This window comes from Stigmatopora nigra, chromosome 7 (genome assembly GCF_051989575.1).
Source record: "Stigmatopora nigra isolate UIUO_SnigA chromosome 7, RoL_Snig_1.1, whole genome shotgun sequence".
In the NCBI taxonomy this organism is placed as follows: domain Eukaryota; kingdom Metazoa; phylum Chordata; class Actinopteri; order Syngnathiformes; family Syngnathidae; genus Stigmatopora; species Stigmatopora nigra.
Window position 1 is genome coordinate 5,995,679 of NC_135514.1, and position 16,562 is coordinate 6,012,240.

The 16,562-nt window shown below is 37.8% G+C and overlaps 1 protein-coding gene across 2 annotated transcripts in view; it reads left to right on the forward strand.

The window, feature by feature from the left end:
* Window positions 1-16,562, forward strand: part of cep192 (centrosomal protein 192) — a 32,713-nt gene that overhangs the window by 10,899 nt on the left and 5,252 nt on the right. For both annotated transcript variants that reach the window (XM_077720951.1, XM_077720952.1), the window contains exons 16-43: window positions 180-401; window positions 578-719; window positions 1,495-1,577; window positions 1,798-2,049; window positions 2,747-3,584; window positions 3,693-3,801; window positions 4,001-4,154; window positions 4,598-5,264; window positions 5,392-5,583; window positions 5,672-5,820; window positions 5,984-6,220; window positions 6,364-6,489; window positions 6,701-6,841; window positions 7,238-7,301; window positions 9,044-9,183; window positions 9,294-9,386; window positions 9,942-10,060; window positions 11,238-11,435; window positions 11,572-11,662; window positions 12,321-12,500; window positions 12,580-12,840; window positions 12,927-13,048; window positions 13,631-13,740; window positions 14,301-14,463; window positions 14,760-14,829; window positions 14,969-15,047; window positions 15,430-15,553; window positions 16,371-16,476. In XM_077720951.1, the coding sequence (XP_077577077.1) occupies window positions 180-401; window positions 578-719; window positions 1,495-1,577; window positions 1,798-2,049; window positions 2,747-3,584; window positions 3,693-3,801; window positions 4,001-4,154; window positions 4,598-5,264; window positions 5,392-5,583; window positions 5,672-5,820; window positions 5,984-6,220; window positions 6,364-6,489; window positions 6,701-6,841; window positions 7,238-7,301; window positions 9,044-9,183; window positions 9,294-9,386; window positions 9,942-10,060; window positions 11,238-11,435; window positions 11,572-11,662; window positions 12,321-12,500; window positions 12,580-12,840; window positions 12,927-13,048; window positions 13,631-13,740; window positions 14,301-14,463; window positions 14,760-14,829; window positions 14,969-15,047; window positions 15,430-15,553; window positions 16,371-16,476 (5,232 nt within the window). The remainder of the gene's footprint in view (window positions 1-179; window positions 402-577; window positions 720-1,494; window positions 1,578-1,797; window positions 2,050-2,746; window positions 3,585-3,692; window positions 3,802-4,000; window positions 4,155-4,597; window positions 5,265-5,391; window positions 5,584-5,671; window positions 5,821-5,983; window positions 6,221-6,363; window positions 6,490-6,700; window positions 6,842-7,237; window positions 7,302-9,043; window positions 9,184-9,293; window positions 9,387-9,941; window positions 10,061-11,237; window positions 11,436-11,571; window positions 11,663-12,320; window positions 12,501-12,579; window positions 12,841-12,926; window positions 13,049-13,630; window positions 13,741-14,300; window positions 14,464-14,759; window positions 14,830-14,968; window positions 15,048-15,429; window positions 15,554-16,370; window positions 16,477-16,562) is intronic.

Consider the following 16,562-nt stretch of genomic DNA (forward strand, 5'->3'; position numbering starts at 1 on the left):
CGGGGCGGTCATAAATATATTTTTGCTCGTTTCTGTTGATAGTGCCGTGTGAAATACAATTTTAATGAAAGTTCACCAAATTTTCTTGTGCTGCATTACCATGCTGCAAAGCATTTATAATCTCATAAGATCACTGTTAATTGTTCTTTCTGCTTTTCCTCCAACTGATTTTCATACAGGAAGAGCAAATTCTACCAGTTAGCAGCAATAGTGTCTTTCAGAATGACTCGTCTTGGAAGGCAGGTAATACCAGCCACATTTTGATGAGGGCTTCTCAAGTTTCCTCCGAGTTTAATCCTGGCGACCAAAGCTACTTGCGACTTTCACTGGGGCAGTTTTTTGAACAACGTTCTGAAGCTTTGGGCTGTCTCGGCAGTGCTAGCGTGGATGGCATTAAACGGGTTAGTGAGATTTGGTCCTTGCAAATTCATGTATAAAACATAAAAAGCTAAACAGTAAAATATTTTTTTCTAGTTTTCTGCAACAATTAGTTAGAAGGATAACAGTGCTGCCATTATATTTAAAAAACAGTTTTTCATTAAGATGTAACTTATAAAATGTTAAATCCCTCCTGCAGCCATCATTTGGGTATGTTATTACCTCTCCAGAAAAGAGGGAACCATTTGCACTAATTCATCCCCCTGACTTCTCAATTAATGAGAGCTCTTCTCACTTTGACTCCATTGTAGTCAACAAAACGGATAAAACACTGAATCCTGGTGAGTCCACAGTTTTTCTTTTTAACTTTCCTGGCGAAATGTAAGGTGATCAATGGGAAAAAAATTAAACCATTGAGATCTGACAGAAGAGCAATACAGTATTTTCATGACTATAACCCGCACCTAAAAGTTAAATTTTCTCCAATATAGACAGGGCGCCTTATAATCCAGTATGCCTTATATATGGACCAATATTAAAATTGTAATCACAATAAAATAAAATAAATCAGTCGATGGGATGTACCGTCCTCTACAGCTCTCACAACTATGGCAAGCAGCCCCTGACTACTATTTTCCCCTAGAAAAAGTACTCCGCAATGGCTGCTGGGATATATATACAGTAATCCCTCGCTTATCGTGGTTAATGGGGTCACTCGATCCTTGTGGGCTTTGAAACCTGTCTTCTGGAGTTCATCCTTGAAGAGAAAGGTTCGGGACGGCATCCTCTTCCAGTAGAGTCCAGTTTCATCCATGTTGAAAACTTGCTCCGGGACATAGCAATTTTCTTCTATCATTCCCGGAAACACATCCTCAACATAGCGCCTCACTGCTGCTCCGTCTGCAGAAAATGTAAGACTTTTATGTGCGCCTTATAGTCGTGAAAATACAGTAGGTGTATGTTTTGCCCTGCCTGGCTGCGTCTTTAAAACTGGTGTGTCCTCTGTGTATCAAATACAGAAATAGCACTCATTACTGACATTGCGCCTTTAAATGTGATGCGCCATATAGGCGTGAAAATACGGTACATATAACCTTTGGGGGATTTTTATTTCAGAGGACCTGAGTAAAACCTTTGATGTATCACCTGATACGGTTTCACTAAAAGGCAACACACAGCTTGGCCTTTCTGAACAGAAGGTAAAATAATTTTGTGGATGCATTTTTGTTTTGTTAACCCATAAAAACTTGCTAGACTTCGATGCAAATGACATTTTGAAATGTGCAAATTAGCTGGTAAAAACATTATTTACTGTAAATTCAGTAATTTGATATGACTGACTTTTGAGGATACGCAGTACAGAATATAAATGAATAAATGGCTCAATGTGTTGATTTTGTTTGTTTGTGTTCTTTTTAGGATCATGACTCCCCTGAAGTTTTGCTTGCCGACATTGAAGGGCATACTTGTAAAACAATTATGGGAAATCAAAGTTTTGTTTCACCTTCCAATAACAGCGATCTTAAGCTGAATATCAGCGCAATTGCATCAGCCATTGCAGATGCTTCCATCAGTACTGACCCATCGCAGTTGGCTGCGATGATCATGGAGCTTTTCAAGAAAAGTAGGGTGAGGAATCGAACAGACCCCTTCAGACCCGTGGGAACTGAGGTATTAATAAATTCTATTTCTTTATCAAATAAAGTTAGCTAGGTTAGGCTTCTGTGTCCTTTGTGGAGAAAACTGGCTCAGAAAATGATTGAATGAATGTTTCATTGTTTTTCTTCATAATGCAGACTTGTAACCTGATATCAGTTACATGTACAAATGTGTGTGAATATATATTTATGTATATTTGCAACTATTTATTTATATATGGATATGTATATATGTATGTACACTAATCCCTAGTTTTTCACGGAAAATGGAGACCAGATATGGCCGTGAAAAAGTAGGATCACTCCTATTATTACTACATACCATATTACATGGTTTTGCGCCTGTACGGAAATACAAGTACACAAGTAAAATTATCGCATTCACGCGTTTATACTCCCCAAGTGTCAGATAGATGTCCGATTTTTATCACATACGAATGAGCTCTGGTTTGATATGAAATCAACAGAATTGGACAGTTCTTACTGCATGAAAAATTTGGAAAAGAAATAAAAATTGACTTATAATTTGAACACATCTTAACTTTCCATTTTAATTAAAAAACACAAAGAATATTACATCAACATTGAAGTTTAGTGATATTTGATCTTCTCTAATACTACTTGCTAATGATAGCTTTTTGTTAAACAAATAACATGATTACAATTTTTAAATTAAATGGAATATGAACAGATTTCCCCCATGTTCATAGGACAACCCGAAAGAAGACCAGAATGGCCTGTCTGAGAGTCTACAGAGTACCCCCTGCGTTGAAGACCAGAGTCACTTAAACATTGAGAAATACTTGAAACAGGTTTACATGTCTACTTTCAGTGACACATCTTCAGCACAAAATACCTTCGATCTTAGTAGCTGGGCTGACAACATCAAACAAACTAACAGCAACCACACGGAACAAAATGAAGAACAAAGTTCAACTAAATGCTTGGACAGTAAAACCAGCCCAGAAAAAGAAGAGGAAGAGGTATATAGAGAACCATCATTAAAGACCGGTTCTTCCACAATATCTTGTCCATATACATTTTCTCATGATAAGACTGCTCTGAATAAGATTTCAATTCCTTACCCTCATTCCTGCTCACTTAGAGATTTGGACTCGAAAAAATCTATAATGCACTGTTTACCTCCAGAGAAAAATGCCACATGTGACAACAGTCTGTGTCAGACCGTAAACACTTGTAGTTTCTCAGCAAGACCATCTACAGAGAATGAATCTAAGATAGAGGATTTAAATACACTAGGATCCTATGTTGGGGGCTCCTCTGAGACGCATCCCAACAGTTTTGCAGGCACCTCTTCCTCCCCACTTTCCAACAAACACCAGTCAAGCCCTCACTCTATTAAAAGTTCCTCTCCTCCAATAGAGAAGACTATTAGCACGGTCCAACACCAGGGTGTTAGACATAGTAACTCTCCAGGAAAAAATGCTCCACTTCAAATCCCCATTGCTGATCCTCTGTCTCATTCCAATGCTGAAATTCATGTTCCTTCCTTTGAAAATCCTCAGACTGCATGCCACTCTAAATCCGGTAAGTACACCCTTGTACTTGATCATCTCTGTTAGTGTGACCAGCTCAAATAACTATTGTATCGGCAATAATATTGTAACTTAATTAAGCGAGGCCATTTGTTTTCAGATCTACCAACAGAACGTCATGTGGAGGAAACACAGTGTAGCTTCAGACCCTCTACCTCTCCTCTAACTCACTCCTCTCCTAGTCAAAGTCCCCAACTTAAAGCTAACAGGTATTGTATCAACTTTAAAGTTGCAGTTTGAAGCAAAGTTGAATGTTTCGTAAATACAGTTACACATCATGAATCATGTACGCATTTATGTAAGAGTTGTTCTGTTCGAGATTATTACTGTAATTTTGTGGTTATCAGAGTTATTTTATTTCCCTCATTAAAGCATCCATTAATGACGTTGTTTAACATTTTTTTACAGTACTGTCTCTCCTTCATTAGCCAGTGGTTTTCTGGGAGGTAAACACCCAAGTCATGACATCTCCCAGTCTAGCTGCTCCAGCCCCAGTCTCAGCAGACTAACCTACGTTTCGGTGAATGATGTCACTGTTGTTCCAACACCTGCAAGAGAAAAGGTGCGATTATTTTTTTTTCATATGTATACATTTCCTCATCTAATGTAATAAGATTTTTTAAAATTGTACCGTATTTTCACGACTATTAAGCACATCATATTTTTTGCCGCAATGTCAATAATGAGTGCTATTTCTCTATTTTAGACACACAAAGGACGATACATATTAATGAACGTATACAACACAGATGTTCATGTTAATGAATAATGAATAAAGTGTAACTTAGAAACAATACGTACACAAATAGCACAGGTCTAGGCAGTGTTGTGATCACAATGTTGTTCATCCAGCTGGCAGGCTTTAAGATTGGCAAAGAAGTTCAGAGATGGGAGGTCACGTGTTTTAATTGGTATTGAATTTCAGTTATGCGAGTCACGTACAGAGAAAGTGCTTTGGCTAAATGCACTCTTTTTTAAGATTTTCCATTTTGCTTCCACCCATAGAGTGATTGTACGATGGCCCTCAGCACCACAATCATCAGATTCAGTCCAACGCCGCCTGTGGAACAAGACCAACAACATAATGAAGATATTTGCAGCCCAGCTAAGACCCTTAAAGTTCAGCCCAAGCACTCTCAAAGTCTCGAGCAGCTTCCAGCACAACAGAAAATCCCAGAGACCTCGTGTAATAGCATTAACCCGAGTTGTACCCGCAGCCAGAGTGAATGCTGTCCGAGTGAAAAAAATGTTGGTCTTTCAACAAGACGCAGGGACCTTAAGAACCCTTCTGAGTCCAATGTGAAGCAGGTTTCTAAAGTAGACTCAGGCTTTATCACTAATTCACACATTACACAAACATGTGCCACAGCAGCATCTCAGACATCTGAACAATGGAGAACTACAAATCTTTTTCCATCAGTATTTCCTGCTGGACTTGGGATACCTCAATCCTACTCATCAGAAGGACCACCGTATGGACCAATAAAATTTAAGCCTCCATATCCAGGCTTGGTGGATTTCCCCCACCAACCAGATATAAAATCCCTCGTGGCAGGCTCCCTTGTGAATTCCCAACTCACTCGACAGTATTTGGACCATGATACACCATTAAATTCTGCGGTCTACCATGCCAGAGCATCAGCAACTGGTTTTCACAGTGCGCCTTCTTCAGGTAGGTGTTAGATGTTAGGTGTAGATCTTTAAATCATGAATTAAGTTCAAGTAAACTAACTGTAGTCCACATAAAATGGCTCAAGATGGTCCTTTCTTTTAATTTTGTTTTGTCTAATTTTTTTAAGACATGCCCAATGGTCAGCTACCTCTGAGACAAATCCACCCTATAGCACAATCTTTAGGAATGGGTAATGCACCTAGTTCCCATCAGCTTGCGACATCCACTCATAGCCATCAGGACATGGGCCATCTGGGAAAATTCTACACCCAATATGGTGGAGATCCTACAGTAATAGGTTGTCTTGATGAACTTCAAGGTAATGATTAATTTTAGTTTTCTGAAGTGCATGGAGTAGAGGCAAAGAGAGTTTGGGGTCTGTATCTGTATATTTGTTTCTTTTTCAGTTCAAGTGGTGGTGCCAGAGGAGCTGCGGTTTCCTCATGCTTGTTGTGTGGGAATTGCTTCACAGACTTCACTAAGCATTTTTAACCCATCTGAAAGATGGCAACAAGTGTCAATCACAGTTGCTAGTCTGTCCATTGATGGTGAAAAGGTATTTTTTTGTGTTAATAGCAAGTATACATGATAGAAACTCAAACCCTCTATTGGAGACAATTACACAATCTTCAATATTACTAGATTAATTTGTTATCCAAGTTGTATATTGACCATTAATTACTGCCTTTCATGTAGTCTTCTGTCTTCTACCTCAATAGCTGCAGGTGGATAGTTTGCCTTACCAATGGCTGATCATTAAAAACAAGACAATCATTGGTCCTAAAAGTACAGAAGAACAGAAAGTTTTGTTCATCCCTCCAAAGGCTGGTGTCTACCATTGTTCCCTCAGTGTTTGCTCTTGGCCTGCATCCGCCAACTCTGAATTGGTGAACAGGTCAGGTATTTTTGCCAGAAGGGTGGTCCTGGTTGCCATTGCTGAGAGTCCTTCAGTAGAGGTAAGCCCAATACAGAAGTATGCATTTTACCTTGAACATTTTTGAAAATTTAAAAAGTGCATCAGGCAAAACCCCAAACATTGCAAGAGTGAGATTAACTGCTTTCCATTGATGGCTTCAATAACATTCATTTTGTTTGTTAGGTTGAAGCGGGCAAATCTGGATGTTTAGATTTTGGAGATCTGCCTGGAGGCAGTTCCAAATCCCTCCTTTTGAAAGTTATCAATATGACCCAAGCAACAGTTCCGATAAGGGTTGTAATCAGCGCGGTAAGTCAACACAATACACGTACATAGTATGCATTACCCACCGCGCAAACCACAGCATCAACTACAGTGACAAGCTGTTTACATTTGAATTAATCATTTTGCAATGTTTGAAGATCAAGTTTGCTAAATATATGCTAACTAATACTACTTTGTTATCATCAAATGTATTTAAAGATCAAATGTTAACCTCATTCTTCTTAAAATCTCTCAGAAGGCTACATCGTGGCGCTGCTTTACATTGTCCAAACAACACATTTCTGAAACGTCAGAGGCAACACAACCAATCAGTCACGTGAACCCACTGTTGTCTCCTTCTGTAGTGAATCATGTGATGCATGCCAGCTTCGGAGAGGTTAGTACCGTTTATTTCTTTTCAACGTTTGTCAGCGTTTCTAAATTTATTTAAGAAATTTTAAAGAGTCTTTGGTGCTTTTTTCCAAGTTTAATTAACAAATTCCTTTAAACTATTTAATTTAAGACAAAGCCATGTGAGGCATTATCACATCTGTCTGTGCCAGTACTATTGGCGACACTACATACTGAATAATTTATTCTATAACGCCATCTAGGCGTCGTAGTTTCATAATTTTAATGTCCCTGCACAAATTACTCAACACACCCCTCGAAGTCTGTTTATTACGCCCAGCTCTGCTTTTAACCAGAATGGAAAAATGGTGTTTATGAGTTCAAAGTTGTTATAAAGAAATCCTTTACCTACTTACTTATCCACGTATTTGTTTTTTTCTAGATTCCGGAGTGTTTTATGGTTTGGGTTCACTTTAAGGCCTTGCAAAAGTACACAATCTCTTCAGGTATGTCATTCTCCCCTCTTTAAATTTAATTCTTGATGATTATATGACTAAGTAATCTGCATTTTTAAAAATTTGCTATTTAAAGAAAAATTACAATATAAATGTTTCATTTGCTTGTATAACATCCATGTACCATTCTTACAACCAATTATCTCGTAAAAAATATTCTTATATATTTCTTTCATCCATCCAAATACCTTCAGTTTATTCCAAGGTTGGGTTGTAGGCACTGCCGCTTCGTGGGTAAGCCCTGACCTCTCTATCCGCAGCAACGCTGTCTCGCTCCTGAGGTGGATCCCAAGGCATTTCCGGCTCAGTCATGAGTCTTGGGCTTTATTCAGACTGGCAGCCAAAATCCGATTTAAAGGCCATACGGATTGAAAGTGGCTGGCTCTTTTGTAGTCTGAACAGTCACAAAGCACAGGAACTAGATTTCTGCGAGGCAGATTGATGGCACATGTGGGACCTTCTGAAACAAGAAGCACCTGACTGCAATCCACTGATTGCACTTCTAAGACAACAGATTGGTGGAAAGGTTTCCTTTTATGGGTTGGAACAAAAACCTGCACCCACTGTGGCCCTTTGTGGAATTCATTGCCCAGGTCTAGGATATGAGGACAAAACACTTTGTCTTGGGTCATCCCTCCATTCTACCAGTAGATGTCTGGAATAGCTTACCAATGGGACATCCTCATTAAATCCTAGAGCCAACTCATCTCAATGCAAAGAAGTATCAGCTCTACAAACACCTTGCATAAGCGAAACGTATTCCGACCATTTGCATCTCGAATCCTTGCTCTTTTGGTCATGCACCACTGCTCATGACCATAAATAAGGGCAGGAATATAGATTAATTAAATGGTAATTAGAAGGCTTCATTTTTCATCTCAGCTCCTGCACCATGATAGACGGATGTAGAGTCTCCATCACTGGAGACGCTGGAACAACCCATCATCAATCACGCATGTGAACAACACTGCACAATAATTGAAACTCTTTATTTGGTGAAGAACCTATTTACTGATCTGGAAAGTGCATTTTGTCTTTTTCATACTGAGGACCATTGTCTAAAATTCTCAGGTGCTGATTCTCATCCCAATTTATGCATGCTTTAGTACGGGCCTCCAGTGAGATTTGAAGTTAGTGCCTAGTAATGACAACAGAACTACTACTGCCAGTACTCAATGCCACGGCTGCACCTAGATTTTCTTCCATGAAGAAAGATTATGCATATATTGATATCAAGGGAATCAGTGACAGAGTCCAAACCGCACTGAAAGAAATCTGCCCTTTTACTGGCAACACGTCCCGCCCATTCCTACATTGACCGAACCGCCCTGATCAGGGAGTCAGTTACCTCTGGACCCCCAGGAATTTGAAGGACTGGACCCTGTCGCATACTCCATTTACGAGGAGTGGGGCCAGATCTGTGCTGCGTATCTTTAGTTTTTGTGGTGTTGAGTGTGAGATTGTTCACCAAACACCACAAAGACAGTTTGTTGACCTCATCTCTGTAGGCAGACTCATCCCCCCTGAGATGAGTCCGCCCACAGTGGTGTCATCGGCAAATTTGATGATGGGGTTGGACTGGTGCGATTATGCCGGTATCTTCTGATGTTATAGGCAAGTAGAAGATGGGTGGTTGGTTATTAATGCTGGAAGCACTTTAATTTTTTTTTTTACATTTATTTTTCACAAAAAAGCTTGAGATCTAAAAAAATAACTTTTGCATATGTTCGTAGGAGACTTGGGTGACGCTGAAGAACACACTGCACGTGTAGATGTAGAAGTTGACTCACCTGGTGCAAGTCAAGTAATCAAAAGTGTTCCAATCATAGCTAGGTCTGGAACTGCGAGGGTGCATGCACCAAAAGATCTACAGGTACCGTATTTTATGTTGATTTCTGTTTCATGATGCCTGCAGGTCCTTCACCGTATTATGTTGTTTTCCATTTCACAATGCCTAAAGATCCTTCGTTTTACATGTTATAGAATGTCTGCCTACGTGCCCCTCTGGGTAAATCTTGTCAAAAGACGCTTCCATTAATGAATGCTGGCAACATTGGCGTGTGGATGAAACTCAAGGTAATTATTTGCTCCTTTTAATTAGACCAGAACTTCTCTCTCACATTTTGTGCTGTTTTTTTTGTGAACAAAGGGTTATTCTAAAAGAATGAAGGTGATTTCATGACGCATAATTTAATTTTTTAAGCATCACCCAGGAACAAGTTTGTAACAATTTGAAAGGGTGATTTTCTTATTCATTGACGCTACTACAAAGGCGCTGCAGATCCAAGACCTCAAAATGTTTTTTTTTCTTCTCCATAATCGATATCTCTTATGTCCCACCTCTACCTACTCGGCATGGGTGATATAGCCTCAAAATTACATGTATCCTTTTACAGTGGTACCTTTCCTTACGAAATAATTGGCTCCAGAACTTGTTTTGTAACTTTTTTATTTTTTGTGAATAGATGAGTATTTTTAAATGTAAATTCTGTAATTTGTTCCCATGGTCCTAAAAAAAAAAAAAAAACGAAAGCAGGGATTGGGAACCTTTTTTACAGAGAGAGCCTTAAACAATTCATATTTTCAAATGTTATTCATTGATTTCTTATCCTGTCTTACTCTTTTTCATAGTGCAATGAAGTTGAGGACTGTTTCTCAGTGACACCTGATGAACTGTTTCTTTCAGTGGGAGAAGAGAATAGCGTTGTGGTCTCATTTAACGCACGCGGACCTAAGAAATTTAAAGAAAGGTACACAGACACTGCATCCACTCTACTATTAGTTAATATAATGATACTTTCTCTATCCCCAGTTAGAGACTGTTTTAAATTGCTAACTGAATAAACTAATGGTATAAATGATCAATAAAACTAAATAAAATACCAGGGGGTAAACTTAAATTGTAATTGCATTGGAAAGATCTAGCCATAAAAGGCAATAAAACACGTTAGTTCATAACTTTTTACAGAAGGGAGAAAGGTTGCTGACAATTCCAGCATCAATATTACTGTGAGGTCTCACTCCTCCCCACCAGTGCATGGGTGATGCATTCAAAACTATGAAATAGCAGCTGCCAACAAAACAGATAGAGCCTTGTACCTTCATTAACCCACATAGAAACACCAAATTTGTTTCATTATAATATTGTATTAATTAATTAATATTGTATTTTATCATGCCAGGATAAAATAGCTTTAAAAGTTTAAACCATTCACAAGCATTATTAGATACATAACATCCTTTTGCAAAAATATGTACGCAACAATGTCGTTCCTTTTTACATTGGACATCTTATATTTCTTAACTACTCTGCATTTGTGACAAGTCTGTTTAACATTGATTCAAAATAAAGTGAGGGATAATATAAGCTTTCATAATTGTTAATCAAATGATTAAAATGTTATTATAATGTTGCATTTTAAAATCGTAACTCATTACAGTAATCCCTCCACATTTGCAGATAATGCAGACCAGACATGGCCACGATAATCTAAAAACCATGACATATGATCACCCCTATTATTACTACCATAGCATATTTTTGCGTCTATCCAAAAAATACAAGTACACAAGTGGAATTATCAAAAATTGAATTTATTAAATCGTACAGTTATAGGCATATGAAAAAAATATGATGTTTTACTATCTAAATATAATCTGTTAATAAAAACATTGTAAATACATTAAGTACTGAAAATAGGTTCTCTTCGCTTAAATAAAAAAAGACCGGTTTCTGTCAATCGACTTCACTGGTCTTCACAAAGTCTTGATCTCAACCCACTAGAAACACCTTTGGTCAAATAAGAAGAAAAGGGTCGGACAAACATCGTATTACAAAATATAAATGGGGTGTCACTTAATTTCATTGCACAACTGCAATTTGATAAAGTTTTTGCATCACTTCTTCAAATTATGTTTCTCTTACAGCCTTCTCACCATCTTGGTGCTGCCATCAGGTCCCCAATATGAAGTGAAATTGAAAGGAGAAGTTGCTTCTGAAGAAATTGGCAGAAATAACACCTCCCTAGCTCCTGTCCCCAATGCTTGTTTGAGCAGTGATGTTCCACCCATTCTGTCTAACAAGCAGTTTGTGGCTTGGGGAGGTGTCACCTTAGGGCGAGCGGTGTAAGGAATTTAAGATTTTCTTTGTTCAATTATTTGTTCATTCATTGAATATTATTCATTGAATAATAGTGGTATTCATAAAAAGTAACCATTATTATAACAAAAAAAAACCTGAACCTTTTTTATTTATTTACAGACAGCAAAAGCTGGTTCTCAGAAACAATTCATCTATTGCCACCCAGCAGCTTCGGTTACTTATTCGTGGTCAAGACCAAGACTGTTTTCAGGTAAATTGATGTTTTTGGCATTTATTCATTGATTGACAACAAGCACTTTCAGACGTATTCAGTTTTCATCCTTAAGCCTGTTTTTGTAACAGTGTAAAAGTTTTATCCATGTAATATGGTATGATAATCTTAAAAAAAAAATATTTCAGTATCACAACTAAAGCTCAAAGTAGATATTTATAAAAATGATGGGTTTATTTATTTTAAACAAATGTATGATTGCCACACTAATGTGTTCCATCTTAAGGGGGTATTGCCTATTTTTAGGCATGTTTATTATTCACCCCCCAAAAAATGGGGGTTAGAGATATTATTTAGTAATTGTTCTAGTATTAGTAGTATTCTGATTCATAATTTAAATCAGTATGGTCTGGTCCGATCTTATACATTTCGTAATTTTTCAAGCAATAGTGAAATGTATTGATATTTAACACTAAAATGATAATTTTCATCTTTTGTAGTATAAACTCATTCACTGACATTGACGAGAGATTGCCAGTCCCTTCTAGTTTAATAGATTGGATGTCTATCCCTCTGAACGCTAATATTATTCATTGCCAGCCTTCCCAGTTCACATAGGTTTTTGTCTATTACTATTTTAAATGGCAGACAGTGAGTTAGTTGATTGTAATTATCTAAATTTGTGACTGTTTCACAGCTGCAGAGTTTGTTCAGCCCAGACGAGCGTTTGACTAGGCATGGTGAGCTTTCCATCCGTCCACGAGAGGATGTGGCTGTCCACCTGCTCTTTGCACCAACTAGGGTAGCTTGCATGTTAGCCAAATTGGAGATCAAACAATCTGGAGTCCGCCTACCACAACCAACGATCAAATTCACGGTAAAATGGGTTTTCATTTTCGTAACTCGTTATGAAATATTTCATTGTCTTGAAAGTATTTGTTACTGTCTTTTCTTAGATTCCTCTCTCGGGCTATGGTGGCACCAGCAATATAATTTTAGAGGAGCAGAAAAAGCAAGAGGATGGCTATATGGCAATAATGTCAGATATTGCTATTAATCATGTGAGCAAAGTGTGTCTGTGTGTGAGAAACACTGGTTCCAGGGCAGCTTTCGTTAAAGCTGTGGCCTTCTCTAATTTAATGACTCGGTCAGTTATGGACCCTTTTGTCATCAGCCTAACACCATCTCAGTTTGTACTAAAGGAAAGGACACAAGAGGTAGGAGTGTGTCTATCAGACAAGCATTACAGGTTTGGGAGAATTAATTTCAACGATAACTTTTTATATTGTTTTTTTTCCCTTAGGTAATCACTGTGCTAATAAAATCAACAGAAAGAGAACAAACACTGTGCCGGTCTGATTCCCCCCTGCTGGCTACTATAGTGCTGTTTTGTGGAGATGAGATCTCGAGGCAGCAGTTCCGAAGGTAAAACCTTCAAGAGCTTTTTTCCCCAACCTTTTATTAAATAGTATTGAAGGGAATATGAAGTTGAAATTTTAACAAAACCTAAACTTTCATTCCATGAAAGCTACAGAAATATGTCCGTGACCGTTTGAGCATGGGTTCATTTTCATCCTCGTATTCACCACCCCTACAACACGCTATGCCCTAGCTGTTCTGGATCAATGTGTTTTTAGTTCAAAAAGCATTTTGTGAAATATATAAAAATATTTTCACTTTCCCAATTTAATATTGAAAATAACAAAAAAATATTGTTTCCTTTTTGAAATGAAAAACAAGATTAAAAAACGTTTTCCCTTAATAAGAAAAAAAGCTCAAGTAGCTCTTTAGGTGTAACTTGTTCGCCACCCCTAATATAGAGGGTCCAAAACTTTGCCACACAGTGTAACTGTCAGTGGCAGATGTGCTCTTAAGATTTCATGCTTTGAAGATCTCCTAAAATAGGAAACAATGTCATTTTGGATATGAAGTTTGTTAGGCAGCATTACAACCATTACAAAAAACATTTTTCAAGTTTTCCAAAATTAAATGACTTTTCCATTTCAGACTGCTTCATAGCAAGCCAGATGCTGGGCAGAAAGTTCTTGCTGAAAACAATTTGCTAAAAAATGTTGACTTCAACGAGAAGTTCCATGGTGAAGAAATTGTGACAGAGTGTAAGACATCTCATCAGTAATTCATTCATTATTTGAGCCACTTATCCTCGCAAGGGTTGCAATGCCTGGGACACCCTAAATTGGTTCTCAGCCAATTGCAGGGCACATTGAGAAAAATAATCATTCCCGCTCTCTGTAGTATATTTTAGTTTCAAATAAGCTACCATGCATGTGAAAGGTAACCAGACTACAAAATAAAAACAGGCAGGCAGAGAACATGCAACGGGACGGACAGGGGTGCTAACCCACCCTCCTCTGTGCTGCCTAAAACAAACCTGCAAGGCACATGAATATTCATCATGCTTTTCAATTCAAATTTAGTAGTGTTTGGTGTTTTAAATACATTTAGTGATACTTGATTAATAACAGTACAAAATGTAGATATTTAAGGCCTTTTTCTGTTTTATACCAGACTATGTACGGTACTGTACATATGATTTTCTAAAGAATGGGTGAAGTACAAACCTTATGATTATCTGATATACAGCAAATGCAATAAATCTACTGAAAGTGTTTGTCGTGCTCTATCACACTCACTTCTGTGACTTGTTCTTTATTAGCCTTTGACCTGCCTCGGCAGCCAAATGAGGCTTACGTCTTCTACGGACATATGAGGAAAATTGCAGTGTCCTTACTTGGATACACACACAGCAAAGAGTCTGAGCAGAGTGTTACCTCTGAGATGATGCTGAACAATGCCAAAGATGATTTGGTAAAAGACAGGTAACCCCAAGTAAAAAATTATATGTAAACTTTCACTGCTATAGTGCATTTTCCAAGATTCAGGCACTCTAATTACCTATAATCAGAAATGGCAATACCGATTACAATGCAAATTTGTCTGTGACTTATATCAAGTGTTTACAGTGTTTACCATATTAGGTGTGCTGAGAGTTTGACCATCCTAAATGTTGCAGCTGATTTGATTATTATATTAAGTAGTTTTTAGCTTGTTGTTGTTGTTTTTTCTTGCAGTTATGCTAACTTGAAACTCTGTTTTTTTTTTTTTTAATCACCAGTGGCATAACATTCGCTAATGTGTCTTTGGATGTCTTGCCAGTGAAGGGACCCCAAGGACCAACACTAAGAGTGAGTGGATCCTCTTTGAAGGTGGAATAATATTTCCAAGATTTTGCTCAAATTTGTACTTATACATATATACATACATGTGTATGTTAATGTGTACGTGTGTATTTTCATTTTTTGTTCCTTTTTATGTACTTTATAGACAACAGAGTCACCTCCTAGACTATCTGAGTCATGGACTGTTCATCCAGAACAGCTTGTCCTTACAGCTCCAACTTTAAGTGAGTGATATAACGTAGTAGGTGCATTTTATTTGTCAACAAGTTTCCCATTTTTCCCCGATTGTTGTTTTCAAACAGTTTCAGTCAGACCCAAAGAAGAAACTAAAGGCTGCCTGACACTTGTTGCAATCACAGAGAGCTGACTATTTTGAATTTTACTCTTATTTCCTCATTTGCAAATGGAACATGACTTCAATCTAAGAATGCTTATTTATTTGCACCAACAGGCTGCACGGCAGAACTTTTTGGAAAATATACATTTCACTATGTTAAAATTTTACAGAATATATTGCATGTTGCCTCCCAAATGATTCTAACAACCTATATGTATTTGGATGGATGGATGTACACATGTATTGACTTTTTAATGTTGTTGTATTAGATGCTGAGGCAATCACGAATCAGGTCCAGATTAAGAACAACACCGCAAGAGAATTGAGTTTTGATTTGTCCTGGCCTGCTCATTACCTGACCATTACACCTCAACACGGAGTCATCGAGCCACAGTAGGGGAAATGATTATTATTTTCGTAAATCTTTTTTCGTTCCAGCAAACTCTGTTTGGAAAAAAAAAACCTGGATGCATTCCTCTTAATGTTATAGGCTTAACTGCTTTGGATGTTGTTTATCAAACTACAGATTCACATAACAGGAAGTCCATAAATTATGGTAACTTCTAATTATTGCTTTCAAACATTCAACTGCTTTACAATGAATCAACACACATACACACTTGCATGGATTCAGTGAGTGGCAGAACTGTTAACTATAAATGAGTAACAATAGCCCTTTTTTATTTACTTTTTTTTCAAGCAACAGGACCGAGGGCTTAGTGTAATTTTATGCACAGCACAGATAAAACCGAGTAGAATAAACATTAATATATAAAGGAAAAGAAAGTTATTATGAATTGGGTGATTTCTGTACATGATTATAAAGCAAAATTAAGAAAATGTCTCTACCACCTAGGCCCTGAGGTAATTTTAAAGAGCATTATTTATTATTGTTTAAAGTTGTGATGTCCTTTTAGAGCAGGGGTGGGAAAATGATTCCACAAAGGGCCGCCGCAGTGGGTGCGGGTTTTCATTCGGGTTAGGGTTAGAGAGGACACCTTTTCACCAATCTGGTGTCCTACAAGTGCAATCTGTGGATTGCAGTCAGGTGCTTCTTGTTTTCTGCAGAAATCTCATTGGTCAAAGCGTCTGTGCTGGATTGGTTGGAACAAAAACCTGCACCTGCAGCGGCCTTTGAGGACCGGTTTGCCCACCCCTGTTAGAGACTAAAACAAAGGCATTAAGCGTCTTATTAATTCTTCAATTGTAGGTGCCAGCTGCAAATTTTGATCAGCCCCAAACCTTCTTTTGCTACCAAATCTGACATGCTCCCTTGGAATGGGAAGATATATATCCAATGCGATGGTCAACAAAAGGTACAAGGACTTAAACAGATCAAGTTGAAAGCCATTTCTTGTTTGATTTACTGTATTTACTTGCATATAAGCTGTATTGGTCCAAC